The 24,668-nt window shown below is 42.2% G+C and overlaps 1 protein-coding gene across 1 annotated transcript in view; it reads right to left on the bottom strand.

Annotated features, from left to right (window-relative positions):
* Nucleotides 1-24,668, bottom strand: part of LOC135499475 (titin-like) — a 176,300-nt gene that overhangs the window by 80,381 nt on the left and 71,251 nt on the right. Inside the window, exons 76-89 of the mRNA XM_064790235.1 lie at nt 24,436-24,614; nt 24,213-24,342; nt 22,093-22,252; nt 21,282-21,499; nt 20,958-21,099; nt 19,452-20,845; nt 19,016-19,184; nt 18,022-18,701; nt 17,396-17,766; nt 16,886-17,132; nt 8,875-16,533; nt 8,367-8,483; nt 7,882-8,033; nt 7,549-7,714 (exon numbers count right to left, since the gene is read on the bottom strand). Coding sequence (XP_064646305.1) covers nt 7,549-7,714; nt 7,882-8,033; nt 8,367-8,483; nt 8,875-16,533; nt 16,886-17,132; nt 17,396-17,766; nt 18,022-18,701; nt 19,016-19,184; nt 19,452-20,845; nt 20,958-21,099; nt 21,282-21,499; nt 22,093-22,252; nt 24,213-24,342; nt 24,436-24,614 — 11,784 coding nt within the window. The remainder of the gene's footprint in view (nt 1-7,548; nt 7,715-7,881; nt 8,034-8,366; nt 8,484-8,874; nt 16,534-16,885; nt 17,133-17,395; nt 17,767-18,021; nt 18,702-19,015; nt 19,185-19,451; nt 20,846-20,957; nt 21,100-21,281; nt 21,500-22,092; nt 22,253-24,212; nt 24,343-24,435; nt 24,615-24,668) is intronic.

Raw genomic sequence — 24,668 nt, 5'->3', positions numbered from 1 at the left:
CAAAACTCAAGCAGCACGATATTCAAGCTCTCTTGATAACATAACAATTTGTTCCCGAATTCTAAACAGCCCCAGCTGTGGTCTAAAACATCAAAGAGAATTCAGAGAAATACTTTTTGCTTATCTTGAAATTCCAAGAATAAGACAAATGTCAAGCATTTACTATCAAATTTTCATTCATGCACTCATATATACGCACATGCTAACATACATACAAAACACACAGCCGTTCACTATTCACAACCTCTTAACAACATAACTATTGCAACATGATAAAAGAAAATACTGAAAATATAAACAACATTAAGTGATAATCCACAATAATACTGCCTAACGGCAGGGTCATCTGACGTCACATTGACACTACCTGTAACAGAAGGAGACATTGATATTATTCTTCAAAGGACTGAGGGGGTTTCAAACTAGGCCAAACTCCTAAGTTTTTCATTTTCTGCAGCATTGATGAACAAATTGATGAGTCTTTGGAAAGCTTGTCATGAAAGTTGCCAGTTTTCTGTTTGACCTTACAAAAATATTTCATAACCCCACACTGAGATACATGTCGTCAAATAAAAAAGTTATAAATTTGTCAAATTTCAATATCTTCTGCACTTAGCAGTCATTTCCCTTATTGGTTACACCTCAGTCCTTTGAGAGTTAATGGGTGGATAACTATATACAGGAGGCACTACCGTTTCTTGAGGCAAAGATGTCCCGACTCCTACTGCTTGTGATTCACACGGATATTCCTTTTAATAGCAGCGCTGGGGATACAATGACATTGATGCAGAAAGAGGGCAAAGGGACTGGAAATGAACTCAAAATAACATGCTGGTAATTTGAAAGAAAAGAAATAAAGATTTTAGGGAAAATACAAATTTATGAAGTTGAACATGCAAGGAAACAAATGAATATCACATAGTGTTAGAATGATTCTTAAAGCTGTTCAAAGTTGATAACAAATGAAGTTCATATCAAATTTTTTCTCTCAATTTCTATTCAACCTTTCAACTTATACCGAGCGCAAACGGCTGTTGATTACTTGCTGAATTCAAAATCTATTACAAAGATAACATGACCATACAGTTTTTAAAAAACATGTCCACTCATCTGCACTATGAAAACAGTAACTTTTTTTTTTTATTGCAACACTTAAAATATACGAATAGGCAACTTTTATCTACTCAGCAAAACCTGTTTTATGTTAAACTCTCTCAGCAGTTTTAATGCAACTCTGACAGTTTAAGTCCACTGTTAGATCATCTATATTCAGCCTATCAAAAATCATCCAAATGTCTATAACATTATTTCACGTTGATGGCATTACCTTTCAGATAGTTAAATATCTCACCTTATTTTGGCATCAATAGGTGGTGTTAGTTTCGGGATGAAAGCCAACAAACACAAACAGCAAGCAAAACAACAACAACTGAAAAAGAATCAAAACAAAAATTAAATAAAACGAAACGAAACGAAAACTTTAAACGAAAATTAAAGAAGGATAAAAGAAACTAACAGAAACCAAAGAACTCTTATTACAGTCAAACCATATGCATGTGACACTTCTTAAATGAGGCTTGATGAAATGCATGCAACTGTAAAAGAGATAAAACTACAAAACACTTTTCTTTTACTGATTTCAAATCAAATACGAAAAACAAAGCTAGCAAAATGGGAACAGAAACAAAATACACAAAGGAAAGAACTAAACTATCTAAATTAAAGTGCTGAGGGAAGCAGGCATCAAGCAAGTTTATAGATGGTTTGAGATCAGTGGAACATCTCCCATCTTTGACGTTGTCCTCTCACACCCAGCTGGTCAGACTTCCTTTCTCCTAGCTCCTAAGGCAGATCAGTATAAGAGAGATCCAATACTTCCAAGTGAACATATTGTCAGTCATTTGAAGGAATCATGCCACTCATCTTGCAACCTTAGGAATAAGCCACAGCTATTCCACAACAGACAGAATATCGAGTCTAATGAGCACTGACTTTTTACTATCTGCTAAACCTGACAGTCAGACTGAAAACTTATTGTGGAATAGCTATGTCTAATTCCTCGGGCTACTGTTAGAGTGTGATATGCCATTTGCACGATTATTTGCAACCCTGAAATTCACTCTGGTTGCTTTGCAAGTTATCGTCCTTCTGACCAGTACGAAACCCTCTCATGGGGGGATGAGGGTACTTGCTTGTTCGAGAGCTGCAGATGCCGGATGCCGCATGATAAAGCAAAGTGCAGCTGTAGAACACTCCTACATGTTTATGGATTAATGTCACCATACTGTAACGATGAAATTTTCACAGATTCCAGAAAACTTTCCACCGAAGTTTTGCATAATTGATAGCAGGGCCTGGTTATTCATAACAAATGTTGTCACTAACGCTGGCCAGGTTTTTGATTTGAGGAAGAAAATGCAGAAATGCAAAATTTGAGAACCAGTGAACATTTTCATGGTTACAGTAAAATTATGACATCGGTCAGGTGAGCCTTGTATTGTATCTAACTGGTGTATTTGTGCATCAAGTGACAAAAATTCACAAGTTTTTTGTACTATTTACACTCGTTGAAAAACATGCCCGAAATTGCGTAGTTACGTAAGGGGAGATATACAAGTGAGGCTGTAATTTCCTCGTGGAATGGCGGGAAAGTTGAAAAATGATGGGGTGATGAAATCTGAAAAAGTTAATGTGAAAAAATGACAAAAATGGTAATGAGAGGAAAAAAATTGGGCACAAACTGAAAACGATTTGATTTCTGTACACATAAACTACTTTATTTATCATTTAACCCTATATACATGTATAGGGAAATTGAAGTCACACAGAATTAAAGTCCTTCATCCGAATCCCCTGCTACCATGTTCAAGGCCAAAATGAAATATTTTTTGGTGAGTTTATCGTTTATGTTTACATTGTAGCATGATATGTCACACCCCCTGAAGTTTTTTTCTCAGAGGGTTGGGACTCGGGACAACAAGACGGGGATGAACAGGGCTACGCTAATGAGGCGGAATGGACCAGTTTTGATACAGTTACAAGGTCACCTGACTAATTAGCATAATCTCACAAAATTTGTGATCTCACCGTAACATTTTAGCCATAACCATACCCCAGGCCAGTTTGGAGAACTGGTGATCGAAGTCCAAAAGGATACAATTTATGCTAGATGTTCATAAATTTAGGCCAAACAAGCAAAATGTCAGAGTCTTTTTGCATGATTTACTTCAAATCTTGTAATGTCATAGTTTACAAAATGTTTTAAACACATTTCATTGGGGTTTTCTGCACTTTTTTCCTTCGCAATGCAGAACACAAGCAAAAACGACAAACCAAAGTTTGCAAAGTTTTATACTTTATAAGTTTTCCAAAATGAGAAAGCTTGGCCTCTCATGGGCAAAAGCAAACTTTTTGTAAAAGGCCATCCTCAATTTAAGTGAAGACTTAATGGCCAGGTGTTTAACCTTGACCAAGCAAAAGTTCTGCAAGGTCAGGCTAGCCTGCAAGTTAAAAAATATGATTAGAAATAAGCTCTTTGATGCACCAGCAAGATCTCTCGACATGAAGCGGCCTAAGCGGGATGGTGATGGCTTTACATAGACATGTAGGAGAGTAAGAGGCGAGAGGTGAAGCGCAGCAATCATTGGTCTTAGAAGCATGCAGCGCAGCTAAAACCCGGCAAACCAACCAATGGGAGCAGAGATGCAAATATAGTGATCTAAAGGAGGTGATCGCAGAATGCGTCAAAAGAAGTGTTTCAGGTGCTTGAGTGAGAAGTCCAATTTTGGGTCATCTGATTGGCTAAGCCAAGTCATAGACTGAAATGTCACATGATTTGGTTGGATAACCACATGACTGGAAGTAGACATGTGACTGGCCATTCTAAGTCATGTGATTAGCCATTCCTAGTCATGTGACATGGATGTTTCAGTGTGAATAAGAACGGAGCAAAAGTCATCAAAATAAGAAAAATTTACCGAAACCTGTATAAAAGCAGATGAATATAATACTCCCTTACCGATCTGCCATAGTTCGCAATCTGGCCCCTAGGGGGCGACACACTCTACATTACCACAGTTCGACATGTTTGCCTCAAAAAAGATAGCGTCACGAAACCCAAATGCGGACATCCCCATATAGGACATTTTGACGGGTGCCCACCTATTGCTGATGTTGACGCCGCCATGGTAAATGCCTCCCCCTGCTGTGTGACTTCAACTTCACTTTTTTCCTTTTCTTGGGCCGGTTCACTTTTCTTTGGGACTAGAATAAGAAATTTCACAAGATTTCGTTAACAATTTGTTGATGTTTTATCAGTTATGATGTATTGAGACTCTAGTTGATCCAAATGTTATCAAAACCTCAGCTACAAAAACGATTTAGCTGGATTTGTTCAAAGCAAAAGACAAAAGCAGCTCGGAGATGTATCGAAAACTTTTCACAAGTGTGATCAACGATTTCAAGAGATACTGGTGATACATTCACCAAAATCAAAAAGCTTCTATCAAAAATGGGGCCAGGCTTTTTTTATTGGAATGCAAGGTTTGCTAGAAAACATTTGAATCAACTGGTAGCCTCAGATCAATCAATAATGTTGTTAGGTATTATTGTTACTTTTGGTACAGATACAAGTTGCTTTAAGTGAACCTTTCCAATTAACAAAGATTTCTTATTTTACATTGTTACGGATACTTGTGTTACATCTACAGATTGTAGAGATTGTCTAACATTAAACATTGAACACTTAAAGGCACAGTGCAACAGAAAGAGTTGGAAGCAAGTTCACCCATTAAGACAGGAAAAAATCAAAAGTGAATATGGAGCATTTTGTTTTCGAAGATCTTCTTTCGTGAATTTTTGAAGTGTCGATAACTCTCAACAAAGACAATCCTTAACAGAAGTCCTTCATTTTTGATTTCTTTATTCCCCTTACTTAATACGGTAAACCACGAATAACCTATTGACCCTTTTTCTAGTTTCAGCGAAAAAGAAATCCAGCAATGACAACAGTGTGTGTCAAGAAAAAAAGTGCAAAACTATAAACTAATTGTCTCTCGCTCCCCAAACCAAGTTTGGTGTCACCACCCTCGAAAATGATGCAGTGAGCAACTTTGGTGAAAGATTCAATCGGACACTCAAAGACAATTTCTTCCTAAATTATATAAGACAGTGAGGGAGATATTCCGGCAAATCTTCATTTGAGGTTTTTAAGGACACATCAAGTACATTCAGCATTTCAACTGCTTTTGCACAATAAATAAAATCACAATCACCCCTAAAGAGGGTCAAGAAAATTTGATGTTTTCAAAGAAGTGTTTTATGATTTTATCTCACGGAAAGCGTTCTTAATTTGTTGATACTTCTAATCAGTAAAGCCATCTGATTGTGCAAGGACAAATGACAGCACAGAGAAACAATCGAAAATCTGACTAGAAAATGGTCTTAGGAACTTTTCAAATTTTTTATTTGTGAAGTCCCCATATAAGAAGCCGAGGGAATACCGATTGCTGTGTTTTGATATTGATTTCCTGTCCAGTGCCTCTGGTGATACGGCTCCGTAGGGGGGAAACAAAATGGCCGACTTATGGACTCTGCCATCGATGTCTCCGAAATCACATCGCATGTAACATCGAAATCAACAGGGGCTGACCCCACAACATGGCAAAATTTGGCCATTCCACCACAACAGGCACTTTGGAAGGTGGCAAATTAAGCAACCAGTATTATCCATGGCTTGAAAAGCAGATCCAATCCACTTGTCACATTTACTTGGAATGAAGACAAATAGCACACACAGATACTTAATTCCATATTAATTGGGTACAAGTACCTTTTTTATATCGTCAGATTTGCTGACTTCGTCACACAGGACAGATTAAATTTTCTGACGAGTAAAAAAACCACAGCAATCAAAATTTATATATTGCGAGATTGTATTGTAAAAAATACTTAGTTTTCATAAATGAGCTAGCATCAAGAATTAATAAAGACCAGTCTTTATTAACTCTTGCTGGTATGAGTAGAAGCAGGGTACATTGTTATCTTTTTATGTTTTGCTTATTTCTGTTTTTATTTCATATTTTGCGATTATTACTTTGGACGATTTATGCCCCACAATCACTGGGTGAGTGCTCAACACTACCTAATAGTTGTGGCTGCACTGTCTTTATCTGTTTGATAATTGTCTAATCTTTGAACTAGCCAAAATAGTGTTGCAGTCAAATGGTCCAAGACTCACAACTTTAACACTAAAATGGCAGTTCATACTATCTATCTCGTATTATTGAGATTTACCGCATCAAAACCGGTAATCTTGAACATTTCTGTTCAATATGGCACAATGAGATTAAATTGCATTGATATCTATGGTATCACATTTCGCCCACAGGCCCTTTTATAATTGGCCTCCCTTTTTATTCTGCCAACAAACAGGCCCCGACTGACCTTTCTTTTCTCCTGAACTTATTTCAAGATTTCAAGTCAAGGTTGTATTTTCAAATACTCAATCATTTCCATCTGATTCTCAAGCTCAACCCTTGCAGAAACCTAAACAAATAGCTTGGTTTAACCTAAAATCTAGAAACCAATATTATGTTGTAACCTCAAATTTGTCTTACAATGCTAAGCATGTGCCTTTAGCAACTGAACTTGTTCAGTTATGAAATACTGCTAAATTGCTAGACTACAAATTTCCTGCAAAGAATGCCCTTCAATTCAAAAATGGAATTACATCTCCATTTCAAAATCATTGAAAATACCCCCAAGACTAAACACAACATTCAAACATTAGACTCGTATTCCTGCGGACCCAAGTAGATCGGTACATCCGCAAAACGAACTCGCTTCTTTTGTTTAATGACTTTCGCTTTAACTTCTGGCGTAATTTTTTTGATCCAATTGATATCAATGGAGACTTCATACTCGTACGACTCCTCTCGTATAACGCGAGTGACAGAGTCCAATAGTTCTGTGGTAAGAAAAGCCATGATGTTAAAAACTATTATGCAACTACTAAATGTCAATTGAAACATGTCCAACTTTTGATTCTAAATAACATCATTTTTCTGAAGACAAAATTTGGTGCTCAAGTCACTGCAAAGATTTACACCTTACATTGATGATTGTATGAAGATTTGGTAAAATTTCAGGAAACAATGCTGTTATACAGAATCAAGATTAGGAAATGCTTGACAGGTATATATATATGGTGAGAAAGATGGTTATCAAATGGAACAAACAGAAAGCGTGTTGCTGAAATCTAGACACGGAAAGTAGAAGCACCACCACCTAGATAGGAGTGCTGTGAAAACAACTAAACATTTATTTGATAAGGTTGGCAGTTTCCCTGAAAGATGGAACTGAAATGATTTGGTAATTAAGTGAGATTTTTTAGGCATTCACCATGACAATACCTGAAACATCCATACAGGTGGTCTACAACAAGAAAGATGCGAAGATCTTCCTGCATCAGCAGCACTGCATCATATACATCCATCCACCACATCAACACCAAAACGAAATCAAAACTCAACAAAAACAAGAACTCACTTTCTACGAATAGTTGTGCCCACGTCGAGACTTTTCCTGCCTTGTTCTTGGCCTCACATTTGTATTCAGCCTCGTCGGGGCGGCTGGCATGTGGAATGAATAATTGGCAGATACCTTTCTCGTATTTCAGGACGACATCCTTGGTGCTCTTCACCTTCTTATTGTCCTACAGAAAGAGAAAGAACTTCAGCAATCTTTTTCACATTTTGAACTAAAAACGTTCATTAAAACAGATAAACGATAGGTAAACAGTATGGACATGGGTAACAGTCTTCCCAGCAACAACAGGTTCGATGAGCTCAAGCTTTTCATATTTTTGTTCACAACACGTACCTTGTACCATGTAATCTCCGGCTTCGGTCGACCAGTCACCCTGCATTCAAACGTGACAGGTTGAGTCTCATAGACTGTCTGTTGTGTAAGTTGGCTGATAAAGAGGGGAGCTACAGGTCCTGTGCCAGGAAGGTCCTCTGGTTTGGGCACTTCTGAAAAGCAGTGAAAACGATGAAAGGGTTGACATCAAAAGTAGAACAACATGGTTAAGTACATGGTGAAATAACTTAAAGACAAGCATGACCATTCCACAACCATATGCAGCTCTGATGTTGCGCCTGGGACGGAAAATCTCATGCCAACAGCTTTCCTCTCTGATGTTAAAGATTCTGGAATAATTCACAGATGTGCAGCAACATTCTCTGTTTCAAAGCAAGCCTATTTGGCTGCAGTTGGCCCCAGACATTCCTTAGTTCGAACCGCATAGTGTTATCATCCCCAATATTCAGGTCTTCAGGTAGTTGAATCTATTTAATTTTACGCACCTTCAGGCTTCTTCTTCTTCTTGGTCGACTCAACCTCGATATCAACCTCCACTTGTTTGAAAGACTCCCGCTCATCTTTCTGAGTCAGTTCAATGGTCGTCGTTTGGATTGGTCGTTCTAAAAAGGAATGAGTTTGCTTTTCTAGATAAAGCATTCATTTTTGTGACCTGACATTGTAAAAATCCTTTCCGTGTGAATTAAGTCGGAGTGTCTGGCAATGAAAGCTTTAAAAACTGCCCAAAACACCACACAAGCCAGCGAAATTAAATTGAACAAATCCAGCAACACTAAATTGTACGAATATTGCTCTAATTTGATAATGCCTGACAATGGTTTTCTTCTCCAACTTTTATTGGTAGTGCTCTCACTGGCAACTAATGTAATAACAACAGAAAATTGGTATTACAGACTGGTTAAAAAGTGTCAAGTGACAAAACAACAATTTTCTATCACTCCCATTCAGGTGCCTGTGTGCACCGCAGATGAAACAGATTTATGTGGTACTCACCCACAACCTTCATGAAACAAGCTGTCTCGCACGATCCCGCCTCGTTGGTCAGTTTGACACTGTACGTGCCCTCATCCTCAACCATGACATCATGGACGATGAGCTGGCTTGTGTGCTGCGTGTGCGTCAGCTCAAACGTCTTGGACGGCTGGATCTCGACACCATTCTGGTACCAGCTGACTGTTGGCTTTGGCTCACCGGACGTCGCGACCTCGAAGGTGACTTCTGATCCATCAGTGACAGTGATGTCCTGGAGTTCGCTCGTAAACTGGGGGGCCTGTAGGACGATTGTCACACCACTCTCAACAGTCTGGGACTGCTGTGGAGCAATCTGGAACTCTGCTTCAACACTCTGAGCTTGTTGTGGGGTAATCTGGAAATCCGCCTCGACAGTCTCAGTAGGCTTCAGGGTAAGATCAACAGACACCTCATCCATCTGTCTAGTCTCAACCTTAGGTTTAACTGAAACTTCCAACAGATCTGTGGCCATCTCAGAGAAAACAGGTTCCGTTTCATCCTTTGGTACAACGAACTCTTCGCACAATTCTTCTTTAGCTTCCTTTGTTTGCGGTTTGGCTGTGGCGGGCTTCTTGGGCTTAACTTCAGCTGTGGTGAGTTTGACATCAACTGGTGCAGCAGCAGCCTCCTGCAACTGAACAGCAAATGTGTCTATGACATCTTCAGGCGAGACTTTGGAGTCTTGGAGAGTGACCATCACCTCTTTGGCACCCTGAATCCTGGCTCGTGTGAACTGACTGACGATTTCAGCAGGTTGGATAATATCTTCCTCAACTCCTGGCTCTGTCGGTTTGGTTTCTTCTGGCCCAAGTGTGGTCTGCTCAACCTTTACCCTAGTCGTTGGTTTGGGTTTGACAGCAGAGGCACTGAATTCCACGCTGATTTCTTCTTGTGTGGTCTTGTCAGGTTTAAGTTGCTCAACCTGGAAAGTTGCTTCTCCTTCAGCAACTTCAAGAACAGCTTCAACCATCTGTGTTGGTTTGGCTTTCACTCCGGAGGCACTGAATTCAACCGTTACCTCTTCGTGTTTTGTTGCATCAGGCTTAAGAGCCTCAACACCAATTGTTTGTTGACTTTCAACACCTTCGGTGGTGGCACCAACCATCGTTTGTGGTTTGCCCTTAACACCTGGGGCACCTAGCTGAACAGTTATTTCCTCATGTTTTGTTTCATCAGGTTTGAGTGCCTCAACTCCAGCAGTCTGTTGGCCTTCTATAGCCTCCTCGACAGGACCAACCATCAACTGGGGCCTACCCTTGACATCAGGAGCACCCAACTCAACTGTAATCTCCTCATGTTTTGTTGCATCATGTTCAAGTTCAGCAACTTGAGAAATTTCCTGTACCTCAGCAACTTCCAAAACAGCTTGGACTAGGGTGGTTGGTTTACTCTGTACACCATGTGCACCAAGTTCAACTGTGACCTCCTCATGCTTTGTTTCCTCAGTTGCCATCTCTGGTTTAGGCTGAATCTCTTCTGTCTCTTGACCCTCCAGTACAAACTGAACACGTAACTCAGGTTTGCCTTTGACATCATGTTGTTTCTGTAACTCCAGAGTGATTTCCTCTGGTTTAGTTTCCTCAGTCGAAATCCCTTCAACAGTCATGATTTCTTCACCTGCCTTGACCTCTGTGGAAAATTGAACACGAGTCTCAGGCTTCTTTTGGATCTCTGACTTCGAAAGCTCAACCTTTCTGTCCTCATGTTTGGTTTCATCGGTGGTAACTCCCTCAACTGGAATGACCTCTTCTAATTCTTTCACCTCCATCTGGGTTTCAGCACGAGCCTGAGGTTTCCCTCCAACTGCGACTTTACCCAAATCAACTGTGATTTCTTCAGGGCTCATTTCTGTAGACTGGATATCTTGGACACCGCTGACCTCCTCACTTGCCTCGACTGCAGTCTGTGGCTCTATACGGGCAGTCACCTTGCTCTTCTTAGAAACCTCCAACAGGAGTGTAACTTCCGTTGGCTGCGTTTCCTCAGTTGGCATCTTTTGGACATCACTGATCTCTTCAGTCTCCCTGACCTCTTCAATGGTATGGACACGAGTAACAGTCTTCCCGGCAATGGAAGATCGTCGGAGCTCAAGTTTCACTTCATCGTGGCTCATTTCATCACCTTTGACACCTTCAACGGGGATAACCTCTTCTACACTGCGGGTTTCTTGCTGAACTTCGGCTCTGGTCATGGGTTTTCCCTTCAGGGTTGACTTTGCCAGCTGCAGCTTGACTTCTTCAGATTGTGTTTCTTCTGTCACAGGACTTTCAGAGCTGCCAACTTCTTCCTCTGGCATTGTTTCTGACTGCGTTTCAACTCTGGTGACAGGTTTCTGATCTTGTTTAGACTTGCTCACATCAAATTTGACCTCTCCTGGTTTGATCTCCTCACCTGTCACTTGTTCCACAGTCATAACTTCCTCAGTTCCCATGACCTCCTCAACATGCTTGATGCGCTGAGCAGGTTTTCCCTTAGCTAGGGGTTTACCCAACTGAACTTTTATCTCCTCAGGTTTTGTTTGTTCTGTCACGATCTCAAATTTAGGCTGAATCTCTTCACTCTCTTGACCCTCAAGTACAAACTGAGCACGCAACTCAGGTTTGCCTTTGACATCATGTTGTTTCTGTAACTCCAGAGTGATTTCCTCTGGTTTAGTTTCCTCAGTCGAAATGCTTTCAACAGTCATGATTTCTTCACCTTCCTTGACCTCAGTGGAAAACTGAACTCGAGTCTCAGGCTTCTTCTGGGTTGCCGACTTGGAGAGTTCAACCTTCCTGTCCTCATGTTTGGTTTCATCCGTGGTAACTCCCTCAACTGGAATGACCTCTTCTAATTCCTTTACCTCCATCTGGGTTTCAGCACGAGCCTGAGGTTTCCCTCCAACTGCGACTTTACCCAAATCAACTGTGATTTCTTCAGGGCTCATTTCTGTAGTCTGAATATCTTGGACACCGCTGACCTCCTCACTTGCCTCGACTGCAGTCTGTGGCTCTATACGGGCGGTCACCTTGCTCTTCTTAGAAACCTCCAACAGGAGTGTTACTTCCGTTGGTTGCATTTCCTCGGTTGGCATCTTTTGCACATCTGTTATCTCTTCCGTCTCTCTGACTTCTTCAACAGTATGGATACGGCTTGGCATCTTGCCAGCAATAGAAGATCTGCGGAGCTCAAGTTTTACTTCGTCGTGGCTCATTTCGTCACCTTTCACACCCTCAACAGGGATGACCTCTTCTACACTGCGGATCTCTTGCTGGACCTCAGCTCTGGTCATGGGTTTTCCCTTCAGGGTGGACTTTGCCAGCTGCAGCTTGACTTCTTCAGATTGTGTTTCTTCTGTCACAGGACTTTCAGAGCTGCCAACTTCTTCCTCTGGCATTGTTTCTGACTGCGTTTCAACTCTGGTGACAGGTTTCTGGTCTTGTTTAGACTTGCTCACATCAAATTTGACCTCTCCTGGTTTGATCTCCTCACCTGTCACTTGTTCAACAGTCATAACTTCCTCAGTTCCCATGACCTCCTCAACATGCTTGATGCGCTGAGCAGGTTTTCCCTTTGCTAGGGGTTTACCCAACTGAACTTTTATCTCCTCAGGTTTTGTTTGTTCTGTCACGATCTCAAATTTAGGCTGAATCTCTTCACTCTCTTGACCCTCAAGTACAAACTGTGCACGTAACTCAGGTTTGCCTTTGACATCATGTTGTTTCTGTAACTCTAAGGTGATTTCAACTGGTTTAGTTTCCTCAGTAGAAATGCTTTCAACAGTCATGATTTCTTCACCTGCCTTGACCTCAGTGGAAAACTGAACTCGAGTCTCAGGCTTCTTCTGGGTTGCCGACTTGGAGAGTTCAACCTTCCTGTCCTCATGTTTGGTTTCATCCGTGGTAACTCCCTCAACTGGAATGACCTCTTCTAATTCCTTTACCTCCATCTGGGTTTCAGCACGAGCCTGAGGTTTCCCTCCAACTGCAACTTTACCCAAATCAACTGTGATTTCTTCAGGGCTCATTTCTGTAGTCTGAATATCTTGGACACCGCTGACCTCCTCACTTGCCTCGACTGCAGTCTGCGGCTCTATACGGGCGGTCACCTTGCTCTTCTTAGAAACCTCCAACAGGAGTGTGACTTCCGTTGGTTGCATTTCCTCGGTTGGCATCTTTTGAACATCTGTTATCTCTTCTGTCTCTCTGACTTCTTCAATAGTATGGATACGGCTTGGCATCTTGCCAGCAATTGAAGATCTACAGAGCTCAAGTTTTACTTCGTCGTGGCTCATTTCGTCACCTTTCACACCCTCAACAGGGATGACCTCTTCCACACTGCGTATCTCTTGCTGGACCTCAGCTCTAGTCATGGGTTTTCCCTTCAGGGTGGACTTTGCCAGCTGCAGCTTGACTTCTTCAGATTGTGTTTCTTCTGTAACAGGACTTTCAGAGCTGCCAAGTTCTTCCTCTGGCATTGTTTCTGACTGCGTTTCAACTCTGGTAACAGGTTTCTGGTCTTGTCTAGACTTGGTCAAATCAACTTTGACCTCTCCTGGTTTCATCTCTTCGCCTGTCACCTGTTCCACAGTCATGACTTCCTCAGTTCCCATGACCTCCTCAACATGCTTGATGCGCTGAGCAGGTTTTCCCTTAGCTAGGGGTTTACCCAACTGAACTTTTACCTCCTCAGGTTTCGTTTGTTCTGTCACGATCTCAAATTTAGGCTGAATCTCTTCACTCTCTTGACCCTCAAGTACAAACTGAGCACGCAACTCAGGTTTGCCTTTGACATCATGTTGTTTCTGTAACTCAAGAGTGATTTCCTCTGGTTTAGTTTCCTCAGTCGAAATACTTTCAACAGTCATGATTTCTTCACCTTCCTTGACCTCAGTGGAAAACTGAACACGAGTCTCGGGCTTCTTTTGGGTTTCAGACTTGGAGAGTTCAAGCTTCCTGTCCTCGTGTTTGGTTTCATCAGTTGTGACACCTTCCACAGGAATGACCTCTTCTAATTCCTTTACCTCCATCTGGGTTTCAGCACGAGCCTGAGGTTTTCCTCCAACTGCAACTTTACCCAAATCAACAGTGATTTCTTCAGGGCTCATTTCTGTAGTCTGAATTTCTTGAACACCACTGACCTCCTCACCTTCTTTGACTTCAGTCTGAGGTTCAATGCGGACAGACGTTTGCTTTTTCTGAGAAATCTCCAACTGAAAAGTTACTTCTGTTGGTTGCGATTCCTCCGTAGGCATCTTCTGGACGTCAGTGATCTCTTCAGTCTCCCTGACCTCTTCAACAGTATGGACACGCGTTGGCATCTTGCCAGCAATGGAAGATCTTCGAAGTTCAAGTTTTACTTCATCATGGCTCATCTCGTCACCTTTGACTCCTTCAACAGGTATGACCTCTTCTACACTGCGGATCTCTTGCTGGACCTCAGCTCTGGTCATAGGTTTTCCCTTCAGGGTGGACTTTGCCAGCTGCAGCTTGACTTCTTCAGACTGTGTTTCTTCAGTCACAGGACTTTCAGAACTGCCAACCTCTTCCTCTCGCATTGTCTCCATCTGTGTTTCTACTCTGGTAACTGGTTTCTGGTCTTGTTTAGACTTAGTCAAATCAACCTTGACTTTGCCTGGTTTCATCTCTTCACCCTTGACATGTTCCACAGTCACAACTTCCTCAGTTTCCATTACCTCTTGTACATGCTTGACTCGCTGAGCAGGTTTCCCCTTAGCTTGGGGCTTACCTAACTCAAGGGTGATTTGTTCATGTTGGGTCTGTTCAGTTGAAATAGCTTCGACTTGGCTAATTTCTTCCACTTCCTTTGTCTCAACAGCTATCTGGACACGTTGAGTAGGCTTGCCCTTAGACGTAGGCTTACCCAACTCAACACTAATTTCCTCATGTTTTGTTTCTTCAGAAGGAACAGCATCAACAGAGGCTACCTCTTCGCCTTCTTTGACCTCCAACTGGGTTTGGACAAGTAGGGCTGGTTTTCCCTTAGCAGTAGGTTGACCAAGTTTGACACTGATTTCCTCATGCTTGGATTCCTCAGAGGTCAGCTCATGAACCTGGAAAACCTCCTCCCCTTCCTTGACATCAAGCTGGAACTGGACGAGCATCTCTGGTTTGCCCTTGGTGGCAGACTTCTGAAGCTCAACAGAGATTTCCTTGTGATGCATCTCCTCTCCTGTAACACCTTCAACAGAGATTGCTTCTTCTTCAGGCTTGGTCTCCACTGAAGTCTCAACGCGTTGAGCAGGCTTACCCTTTGAAGTAGGCTTACCCAACTCAACATTAATCTCTTCATGTTTTGTCTCCTCAAGAGGCACAGCCTCAACCATGGTGACTTCATAGCCCTCTTTGACTTCCATTTGAGATTGAACCTGTTGAGCTGGTTTACCCTTTGCTGTGGGTTTACCCAACACAAAAGTGATTTCTTCTGGTTTTGTTTCTTCAGAGGTAACCTCCTGGACATCGATCACTTCTTCACCTTCCTTCACTTCTAACTGAGTCTGTACTAACATTGAAGGTTTTCCTTCAATACCAGATTTCAGAAGTTCCACTGCGATCTCCTGGTGTTTCATTTCTTCACTAGTGACTCCCTCAACCGAAATCACTTCTTCTATATCTTTGGTTTCGGTGGTTGCCTTGACACGTTGAGCAGGCTTTCCTTTGGCAGTAGGCTTGCCAAGTTCAACCTTGACTTGTTCAGGTTTGGTTTCTTCAGTTGGCACCAACTGGACTTGGGCCACTTCCTCACCCTCTTTTACTTCCAACTGGGTCTGAACTAAGGTGGCTTGTTTGCCTTTGACAGCAGATTTTTTGAGTTCAACAGATATCTTCTTGTGGCTCATCTCTTCTCCCTTCACACCTTCTACAGAGATGGCCTCTTCAACTTCCTTGGTCTCAACTGTCGTCTCAACACGCTGTGCTGGTTTGCCTTTGGCTGTGGGTTTGCCCAACTCGACACTTATCTCAGTCGGTGCAGCAGCAGAGGGCCTGGGTCCATCAGTGAAGTCTTCAGTCACCTGCTCCTCTCTACGCTCCTCCTGAGTCAAGACTCGCGACTGAATATCAGTTTTTTCAGGCAGCTCCACAACAAAGGATACCTCCTTGTGTGGCACTGTCTCAGTAGTGGTCTGGATAGTCATCTCTTCAGTGTACTGTTTGGGAGCCTCCAAATCCTGTGTCAAGACACGAGTTTCCACATCTTTGGTCATCGGCTTCTGCATCGTCAGTGTGATCTCCTTCTGCTGAAGTTGCTCAGGGGTCATCTCGACCGACATCTCCTGAGTGAACTGGACTGTGTGCTCAGTCGTCTGAGGCTTGACCCGAGTCTCAACACCGGCTTCTTTCGGTAGTTCAAACTCGAGGACAATCTCTTTCTTCTCGACCTGCTCGGTCTTGCCATCGATTACCATCTCTGTAATCTGCTGCGTCTTGACTTCAGATTGAGTCTCAGCAACAATCATGAGTGGAGTTTCTGGCACCATCTCCATCTGGATCTGGCTCTTAATCTTCTCAATCTCATCTTCCTCTTCTGGCTTTTGGAAGAAAAGCCTGGTCGTAGATGTTGTTTCTTCATCATCGTCTTCCTTGGCGGTAGAGAGTGAGGTTCCAGAGGCTTCTTCTTGGCTGTCATGGGCGTAGTCAAAAGCTGAAACAAAAGAAAAACAGACTAGAGATATTGGGAGACTAATTCTATTCTAGACGAATATACTACGAGGGACTGTACAGATTCAATTTCCGTAGACAAGCAGAAGAATAAGAAAATCAGCCAAACCAGGATTTTCCATTGTGCAAATCACAAGCTCATGAGGGAATATCAGTTAATACAACTACAATGTAAACTCTAAATATCTACTGCTGATCATGTTGACTTTTATACAAAAAAAAGGTCTATGCCCATACCATTTTGTGATTTTTAAAGCATTCATGTTTAAGGTCTTTTTCATTGATTTATTGTTGGTTTTTATTTTGAAGTAAATTCATATTCTGATGTTCCTTACCTCTGACTTCCAGATAACAACTAGTAACAGCACGCCCAACAGGGTTGGTCGCTTCGCACACGTAGTCACCCTTATCCTCCGGGAAAACCTCAGCAACGTACATGTTGATATCGCCAGTCTCCATCGTATATGTGATCTCAAAGTCGGGACTCGGTTTGATGACACGACCGTTGTGGTACCAGACAATCTCGGGCATCGGGTAGCCGGTGACGGTCGTACGGAAGTTGACTTCTTCACCGTCCATGACCTGGAGAGAAGGGAGACAAGGAGACATTATGTCAAACATCCACTTCAAGCGAGGTGAAGAATTAACCAATAGCGGTGAGTACCAATATTTTTCATAAAATAACATCATAAACTTAACCCCAAATTCAAAACTGAAAAGATTTGCTATACTCTACATCAAAAACACTACATTTTTACAAAGCTTAATGACACACAATGTGCATGCATTCTGCAAGCACCTCTCTATGTTGATGCTAATGAAACACCAGGATGCCTAAAACCTACCTTGATGTTCTCCAGCGGCTTGGTAAACTCAGGTGCAACCATTGGCTCCTCTGGCTTCTCCTCAGGCAGCAGCTCGAAGGACACCTCCTGTCGATGTTGCTCCTCAGGGACCAACTGCACTGTCTGCATTAGCGTCTGTTCCGAGACATGCTTCTCGGGTTCTTTGATTTCAACCTCCATTTTTACAGATTCTAATCCTGGTTGCGTCTTCATTGAAACAGTTGAAGTTTGTCGCTCCGGTTTTGGTTTCTTGAAGGTCAGATCCATTTCGACTTCTCTCGGGAGTTGTTGCTCCTGTCCGATGGTGATGCTCTCGGTGAAGAGCTCCTTTGTGGAAGTCACCTGGGGCTGGGGCTCTTCAACCTCAGAGCCTGAAACGATTATCAACAATATAGTTAAATGATTATAAGAACTTGCATAGAAAAATTTAATAAGTGGAGTGATACTTTTAGTCACCGAGACAGCCTGAAAATAATACAACATTGCAAAATTAGCTTGGGATCTTCAAGAGCTTTTCCAAGAGTGGTCATGTCAATAGTTTCAGACAATACTATTTTTTGGAATATTTTTGAGTTGACCGAATACACTTTGATGGCAGAACCTCTTCCCAAAATATCTGTACTTACTTATGACGTTCAGCGTACACGTCGTGAAAGCTTCGCCAACGGGGTTGACAGCTCGGCAAGTGTATTCACCACTATCCTCCGGGAAGACCTCCACAATCACCATCGTACTGAAGCCCTGCTCAATCTCCACGGTAATCTGGAAATCCATACTGGGATGGATCCGGTGACCTTCATGGTACCACTCAAACGTTGGTTTCGGGGATCCGATCGCTTGGACGATGAACGTAACCTCATCACCATCATGTGCGTTGATCGGCTCAAGATGTCGGATAATTTCTGGCGGCATGTCCGGCACTTTTTTCTCTTCCGTCACCGGGATCTCAAACGTGACCTGCTGCTCTGGCTCAGGGGCAATCTGCTGTTTCAATTGATCAACTTGAATCTCCATTGTTACCTCCTTGAATTGCGTCTCCTGTGTAGTCTCTTTTCTGGGTTCAATCACGAGCGTTCGCTTCTCCAACGGCTTGACGTTAAGCACTGTCCTACAGGTCGCTTCGCCGAGTTTATTCTCAACCTTGCACAAGTATTCCCCGGCATCTTCGAGACGTGTCTCATTGACCCGCAACGTGCATACATCATCATCCATTGAGATCTCGATATGAGAAGACGGGTAGATTTCCAGGCCGTTAACATACCAGGAGACGTCTGGTTTGGGATTGGCATCAACTTGGCATTCCAAGCTGAAATGAACAATTAAAGTGCCCGCTAAGTATATGAGATCACTGCAATCCACTTGGGCTAATGCACCCTGCAAACGAGTTATTTTTGTTACTGCTATACCTGTGATACTTTTTTATTGCTCCAACAGTTTGACAGTGAAGAAATATTTCTAACACAGAGGTCATCTCTCTCGCCTTTAACATATCAATTTGTCAGATTATTCAAAGGCAATGAAAATATTTCCAGCAGGAATTGCACAGGAGTCCTGTTACTCAAAGCAAGTTTTGACAAATGCTTAATAGCGACACTCTGGAAAAGGAATCTCTCTACTCACGTGACGGTGTCCCCTTCATTGACCTCAATCACTGGCACGAGAGATTTCTCAAATGTCGGTGATTTCTCGACTGTTGTTGATTCACTCACAACCCTGTCATCGCGAACTACCTTCGACTCCTTCTTTGTAATGACGGTAGTTGTCACAGTGGTTCCCTCTGGTGGTGGTGCTGAAAAGAAAATTTTGAATATTCTAAATTTTTGGGGTCAAGTAAAAAGATAAGGGTACTACAATGGTATGAGAATACTGTCAACAGTGAGACTTTCCAAGTTTTCACAAGAATGTAATTTTCAGATATCACATCAATCTATTTTCACAAATGGATAGATTTCTTGAAAAAAAATCTTTTTACAAATGATTGATTTTGCATTTTACACGAAGACCATGAAAATAAAAACCTTGCAAAAAAGTCCTGAACACGTAAAATTCTACTTACGTTGTACAATGAGGTTAGCAGTACACTTGGCCGATCCCGCAGGGTTTGTAGCGATGATTGTGAACACACCAGAATCCTCAGGGAACGCATCAGGGATGAGAAGAGTACATTCGCCAGTCTCCGGCACACGGATCAACTTCATGTCATCGGTCGAATCAAGTTCCTCATCGTCCTTCAGCCACTGAATGGTTGGTGTCGGCGTACCAGTCACCTGACATGTCATCTTGACCTCCTCGCCGTCATGCGCGAGACGTGGCTGCAGTGGTACAATGAATGTTGGCGGGATATCTGTCGATTCAATAATGATCGTCTTCTTATGGACAGTAACGTCCAAGTCTGTTGTGTCTTGTTTAGTAATCCTATGGACAACAGTTTCTGTAGTTGTCTGTGGTTCACCGAAAACAACTTCAGCCTGTTCAATAGTTTTCGATTCACCAACCGGCTGCAGGATGAATGTGACCTCTTGCTGATCAACATCAGTGGTCTTCGGCTGCGTCTGTTCAAGCGACAATGTGACGCTATGCTCAGGTTGTGGTTCCTGCTCATCCTTTGGTTCTTCCTCAAGCTTCGACAAGTCAATGACAAGTCCAGACTCTTCAACTGGCTGTTTGGATGGAACAATCGCTTCTTCATCCAGAACAGGGACTTCCTTTTCTACCTTCTTTGGAGTCTCCACCGTCGGTTCGAGTAACAACTTCACCGACTCAAATGCGACTTCAACTGCTACTTTCTCTCGTTGCGGTTTCGGGATAGTATGTTCTTTTTGAACGATCTCGACCGTAATTTCTTCATCTGCAGACGAAGGTTCCAGTGTTGTTTCCTTGATTTCAATGGTGCAACTTGTCATGGCTTCACCAACAGGGTTGACGGCAATACAGCTGTACGTTCCCCTGTCCTCGGGGAAGCACTCGACAATAACAAGCTTGCAAACACCAGAGTCAATATCAAACGTAATGGTAAAATCTTCAGAGTCTGTTATGTTCCTTTCGTCATGGAACCACGAGATCGTCGGCATCGGGGTACCAGTGACGGTACATGTCATTGTAATCTCGTCCCCATCTGTGGGATTCTGATCAATGAGTTCCACGGTGAACTTGGGCGGAATCATCTTCTCAGTAACGATCGGCGATTCCTCCAACGTTGGTGACGACGATTTGGACTTTGGTTTGTCTTTATCTGTGACGTAGAGGGTTGCGGTGCTCACACACTTGCCTAAATCTGACGTCACCTTACACGTGTACTCTCCGGTATCCTCGGGGCCGACGTCAATGATGAGGAGGACCTCTTTTCCTGCCTCGTGTAACATCTCGTAATGAGGAGATGGCTTAATTAGGATACCATTCACGAACCACTCTATGAATGGAGGTGGGTAAGCGTTGACTGCAACTTCCAGTCTGCAAAGATGAAGTAATAATGATGATTAGAACCAAATTCTGTAATAACATGCACGAAACTTGTTTTGAACGACCGGGCAAAGTAATTTATTCATAACTTAAAGTTGCTCACTTTGCAATGCCATGTTCCCTCGCCTTGATCTTCTTGGGCAACATCTTGACAAACACTGGTTTAGTTGGCTGTGGTTTGGCAGGCTCCTGTCCCTTGGATGTCGTTGTTACATCAACTGAGCGTCTCTTCTGTGGTGGTTCAACTGGAGGGAGAAAAATATGCATAAATAATTGGCACTGGTTGTGAGAAACACCTACTCAATCCTCCCATTGCTGTTCTGAGCTATAAGGGACGCTAACAAAGGCCCAACACCATAGTCCTTAGATGCAAGGAACCTACCCAAACTCAAGTGCCAAAGCTAAGAGAAACCAAACATTGACTCACCTTGAACAGTCATGCTGGTCCTGCAAGAGGCCTCTCCATGAGGGTTGGCCAACATCAGGATGTACTCTCCAGTGTCGTCAGGTGTGACTGGGCTGATGAGCAGGATAAGTGTGTTTCCCTCCTCCAGCATGCGGTACTTCTGTGATGGAACGACCGCCATCCCGTTCACGTACCAAGTGTACGCGGGCAAAGGCATTGCACTGATGACACACTCAAGCCTGAAAGAGAAGGAACAACAGGAGTTCAAAATTTGTACAACAAACCAGATAAGATCCTCTTTGTTTAGAAATGAGGTAAACGAAGTTAAGAAAGCTAATCTTTGCAACCACAATACTTAAATGGTACCACAGAACTTACTTAGTAACCACAAAACTCACTTGCCAACCACACAACTTACTAGGGAACCACAAAACTTACTTGGCAACCATTAAATATACTTGGCAACCACAAAACTAACTTGGCAACCATTAAATATGCTTGGCAACCACAAAACTAACTTGGCAACCATTAAATATACTTGGCAACCACAAAACTAACTTGGCAACCATTACATATGCTTGACAACCACAAAACTTACTTGGCAACCATTAAATATACTTGGCAACCACAAAACTAACTTGGCAACCATTAAATATGCTTGGCAACCACAAAACTTACTCAGCAACCATACTCAACCTACTCGGCAACAACAAAACTTACTAGGTGACTAATAAACTTACTTCGCACCACACTGGTACCCAAAAAACTGACTTAGTAACCCTAAAACCTTCTTGAAAACTACAAAAAACAACTAGCCAACCACAAAACTCACTTGGCAACTTGACCAGCCTTGAGTAACTTCTCTGGGGTCATGGCCTTGATAAACATGGGCGCCTGTCTCATCTCCTGTTCTCGTTCCTGCGCCTGCATCAGCTCAGACATTGAGATATGTCTCTCCTCGAACTGGACGCGATCGGGTGAGATGCGCGCCTCTGGAATCGGAAGCAGAAACACATCAGAAACGGGCAGGATACCTTATCAGAACTTGTTTGAAAATGAGAAACTGAAAATCACTTATACAACGGTTTGGCTGATTATGTACAGTAGGTCAACAAATCAGCCATTTTTGGTTAACTGTGAATCGGACATGACTGCATGCTGTTTTTGACATGAATTTTTGACACTGTTTAGTAAATGCGTTATGCACCTGTTTAGTAATAACATTGAACTAAAGAGAAAATTCCCTCTCTATCTTTCATGCTCTTTCTAGATCTAAGGAACCCTAGTAGAGCTAGCTATCATTGATGTAATTAGTATTACAGCATACCACATGCTTCCAATGCCTATCGCATTGATCTTTTGATGCCACTTTGAAAGTACCATAACACTGATAATACGCCTATCACTTTTTCACTTCTGCCGCACTTCTGGGGCGCTCCAATCATTGGCTTGAAAGACCAATGTGTTTGACCGTGCAACTAAGAATTGAACACATGATCTCCTATCTGAAATCATTTTCACCTCATTTTCATTGATTTCACAAGGTTATTTTTTCCCAATGATGTCTTCCCTCAAGAAACTGCTAAGTCCACAAGACAGCAGGATATAGCATGTCAACAGAAACAGTTAGAATTTTAAGAGTTCAGAAAGTTGTTTTCCTTCACCTCGGGTTGAATTGAAGGGAGAGCAGTCATGTTATCAACTTGATTATATATCATTTGCCTTCTGGTTGCAGTGAGAAGAAAAGACCACATAGGATGTATACACAACACTGTCTTAGGCTTAGTTTCCACTTTAGCAACGAGAGCGGGTAACCACACAGCTTTTACAGGCACTGGATTAGATTCGATGTAAGTTATAGACTTGACAGTGGGAAGCCTCTGTAAAACCGCAACCTCCAAACCACTGTGACTGAATCATACCATAAAGGCATATGAAATTTGACGCAGGTTCCATCTTGAAAATATAATTACCTTTTGTTTCGGATCTTACCACAGGCAATGTACTTAGTGTTCATGCATTCGTAGTCGACGCCGGTCTCCTGGTGCGGTTATTTTCTCTTTCATGCAGCTAAACCTGACTTCGTCAACTTTGTTAGTTAGCGTAAAAAGTAAACTAGTCTGACTAAGATTAGTAGAACAAAAATATAAGTTTGCGATGAAAAAATACAATAATTACTACAAAAATAAGAAGATTGTATTACATTATCAACATGCACTATACATCTGAAACTGAAAATGATCGTATTAGTAAAAATTGGCCTGCTGCCAAACAATATGTTAATTAGTCATGTTGCTATGGAAACTATACACGCATCCACCAATCACGGACAGGCATTCAGACAAGCAGACGACATTTCATGCAGTCAGTGCAGACACAGACATACTGATCATATGACATAACTGTATGAAGATGATCGAGTAGAAAAAACTCTGTCAACACACAATATGCCATGAAATTTACACTAGGAAAAAAAGGGACCTATTTTTCTAAAAGAATCTCTGAATAGACCCCTTCATGGTTGATTATGAATTTAGTGTGTCAGAGCACCATTCACTAATATCTAAAGATATTTCGAAAAAAATATAGGAAACTGCTGCTTTCCCAAAATCTTACAAGTTTATCCTTATCTTGAGACGTAAAAATAACCAGACTGGACTCTTTTTTTGGGGGAGGGGGGATAAAAATGTCCCATCAGTACAAGAGAAATAACCCAGGTTCCACAAAATGTTTAGTATGTGAATGAGTTATAATTAATATGTGAAATGAAGAAATAGTATTTGGATGCAAGAAGTATGTAATTTTCTGAGCAGGACGTTTCACAAAATTTGTGGAGCTGCAAGAAAATTTCATCAATAGAAGAACCTGCCTAAATGACAATTGAGCACCCGCCAACGTCATCATAAACGATGTCATAATCCCCAATAGAGGGCATGGTAAGATGAAACGTACCTTCGACGAAGAGCTCAGCAGCGCACTCGGCCTTTCCTGTCTCGTTGATGGCACGGCATGTAAAGATACCGGAATCTTCCGGGAATGCCTCCTGGATGTATAGGATGTGTTTGTTGCCTTCCTTACCCATCTAAAAAGGAGAGGAATATCATTTTAGCATCATGGTCATCCTCACCATCATCTCTTTATTACTGGGACGGCAAACATGTGAGGATTTTCTTACCTGGAAGTCTGGGGACGGTTTGAGTGGTTCTCCCTCCCTCAGCCATTGGATCGTTGGTTCAGGTTTCCCCGTAACAACAACCTCAAACTGGGCGGGACGGCCCTCCTTCAGGTCCAGGCCGGCAACAGCTTTCAGGAATCGTGGTGGTTCTCCCGACGGTTCCATGTCACTTTCAATTGCTGGAAATAGAGAAAGGGAGAGATAGACATTCTACAATGTATGGTCTAAAATTA

This window comes from Lineus longissimus, chromosome 15, assembly GCF_910592395.1.
Source record: "Lineus longissimus chromosome 15, tnLinLong1.2, whole genome shotgun sequence".
NCBI classification, from domain to species: domain Eukaryota; kingdom Metazoa; phylum Nemertea; class Pilidiophora; order Heteronemertea; family Lineidae; genus Lineus; species Lineus longissimus.
Note: the sequence above shows the minus strand (reverse complement) of the source record. Positions and strands in the feature narration are given on the sequence as shown.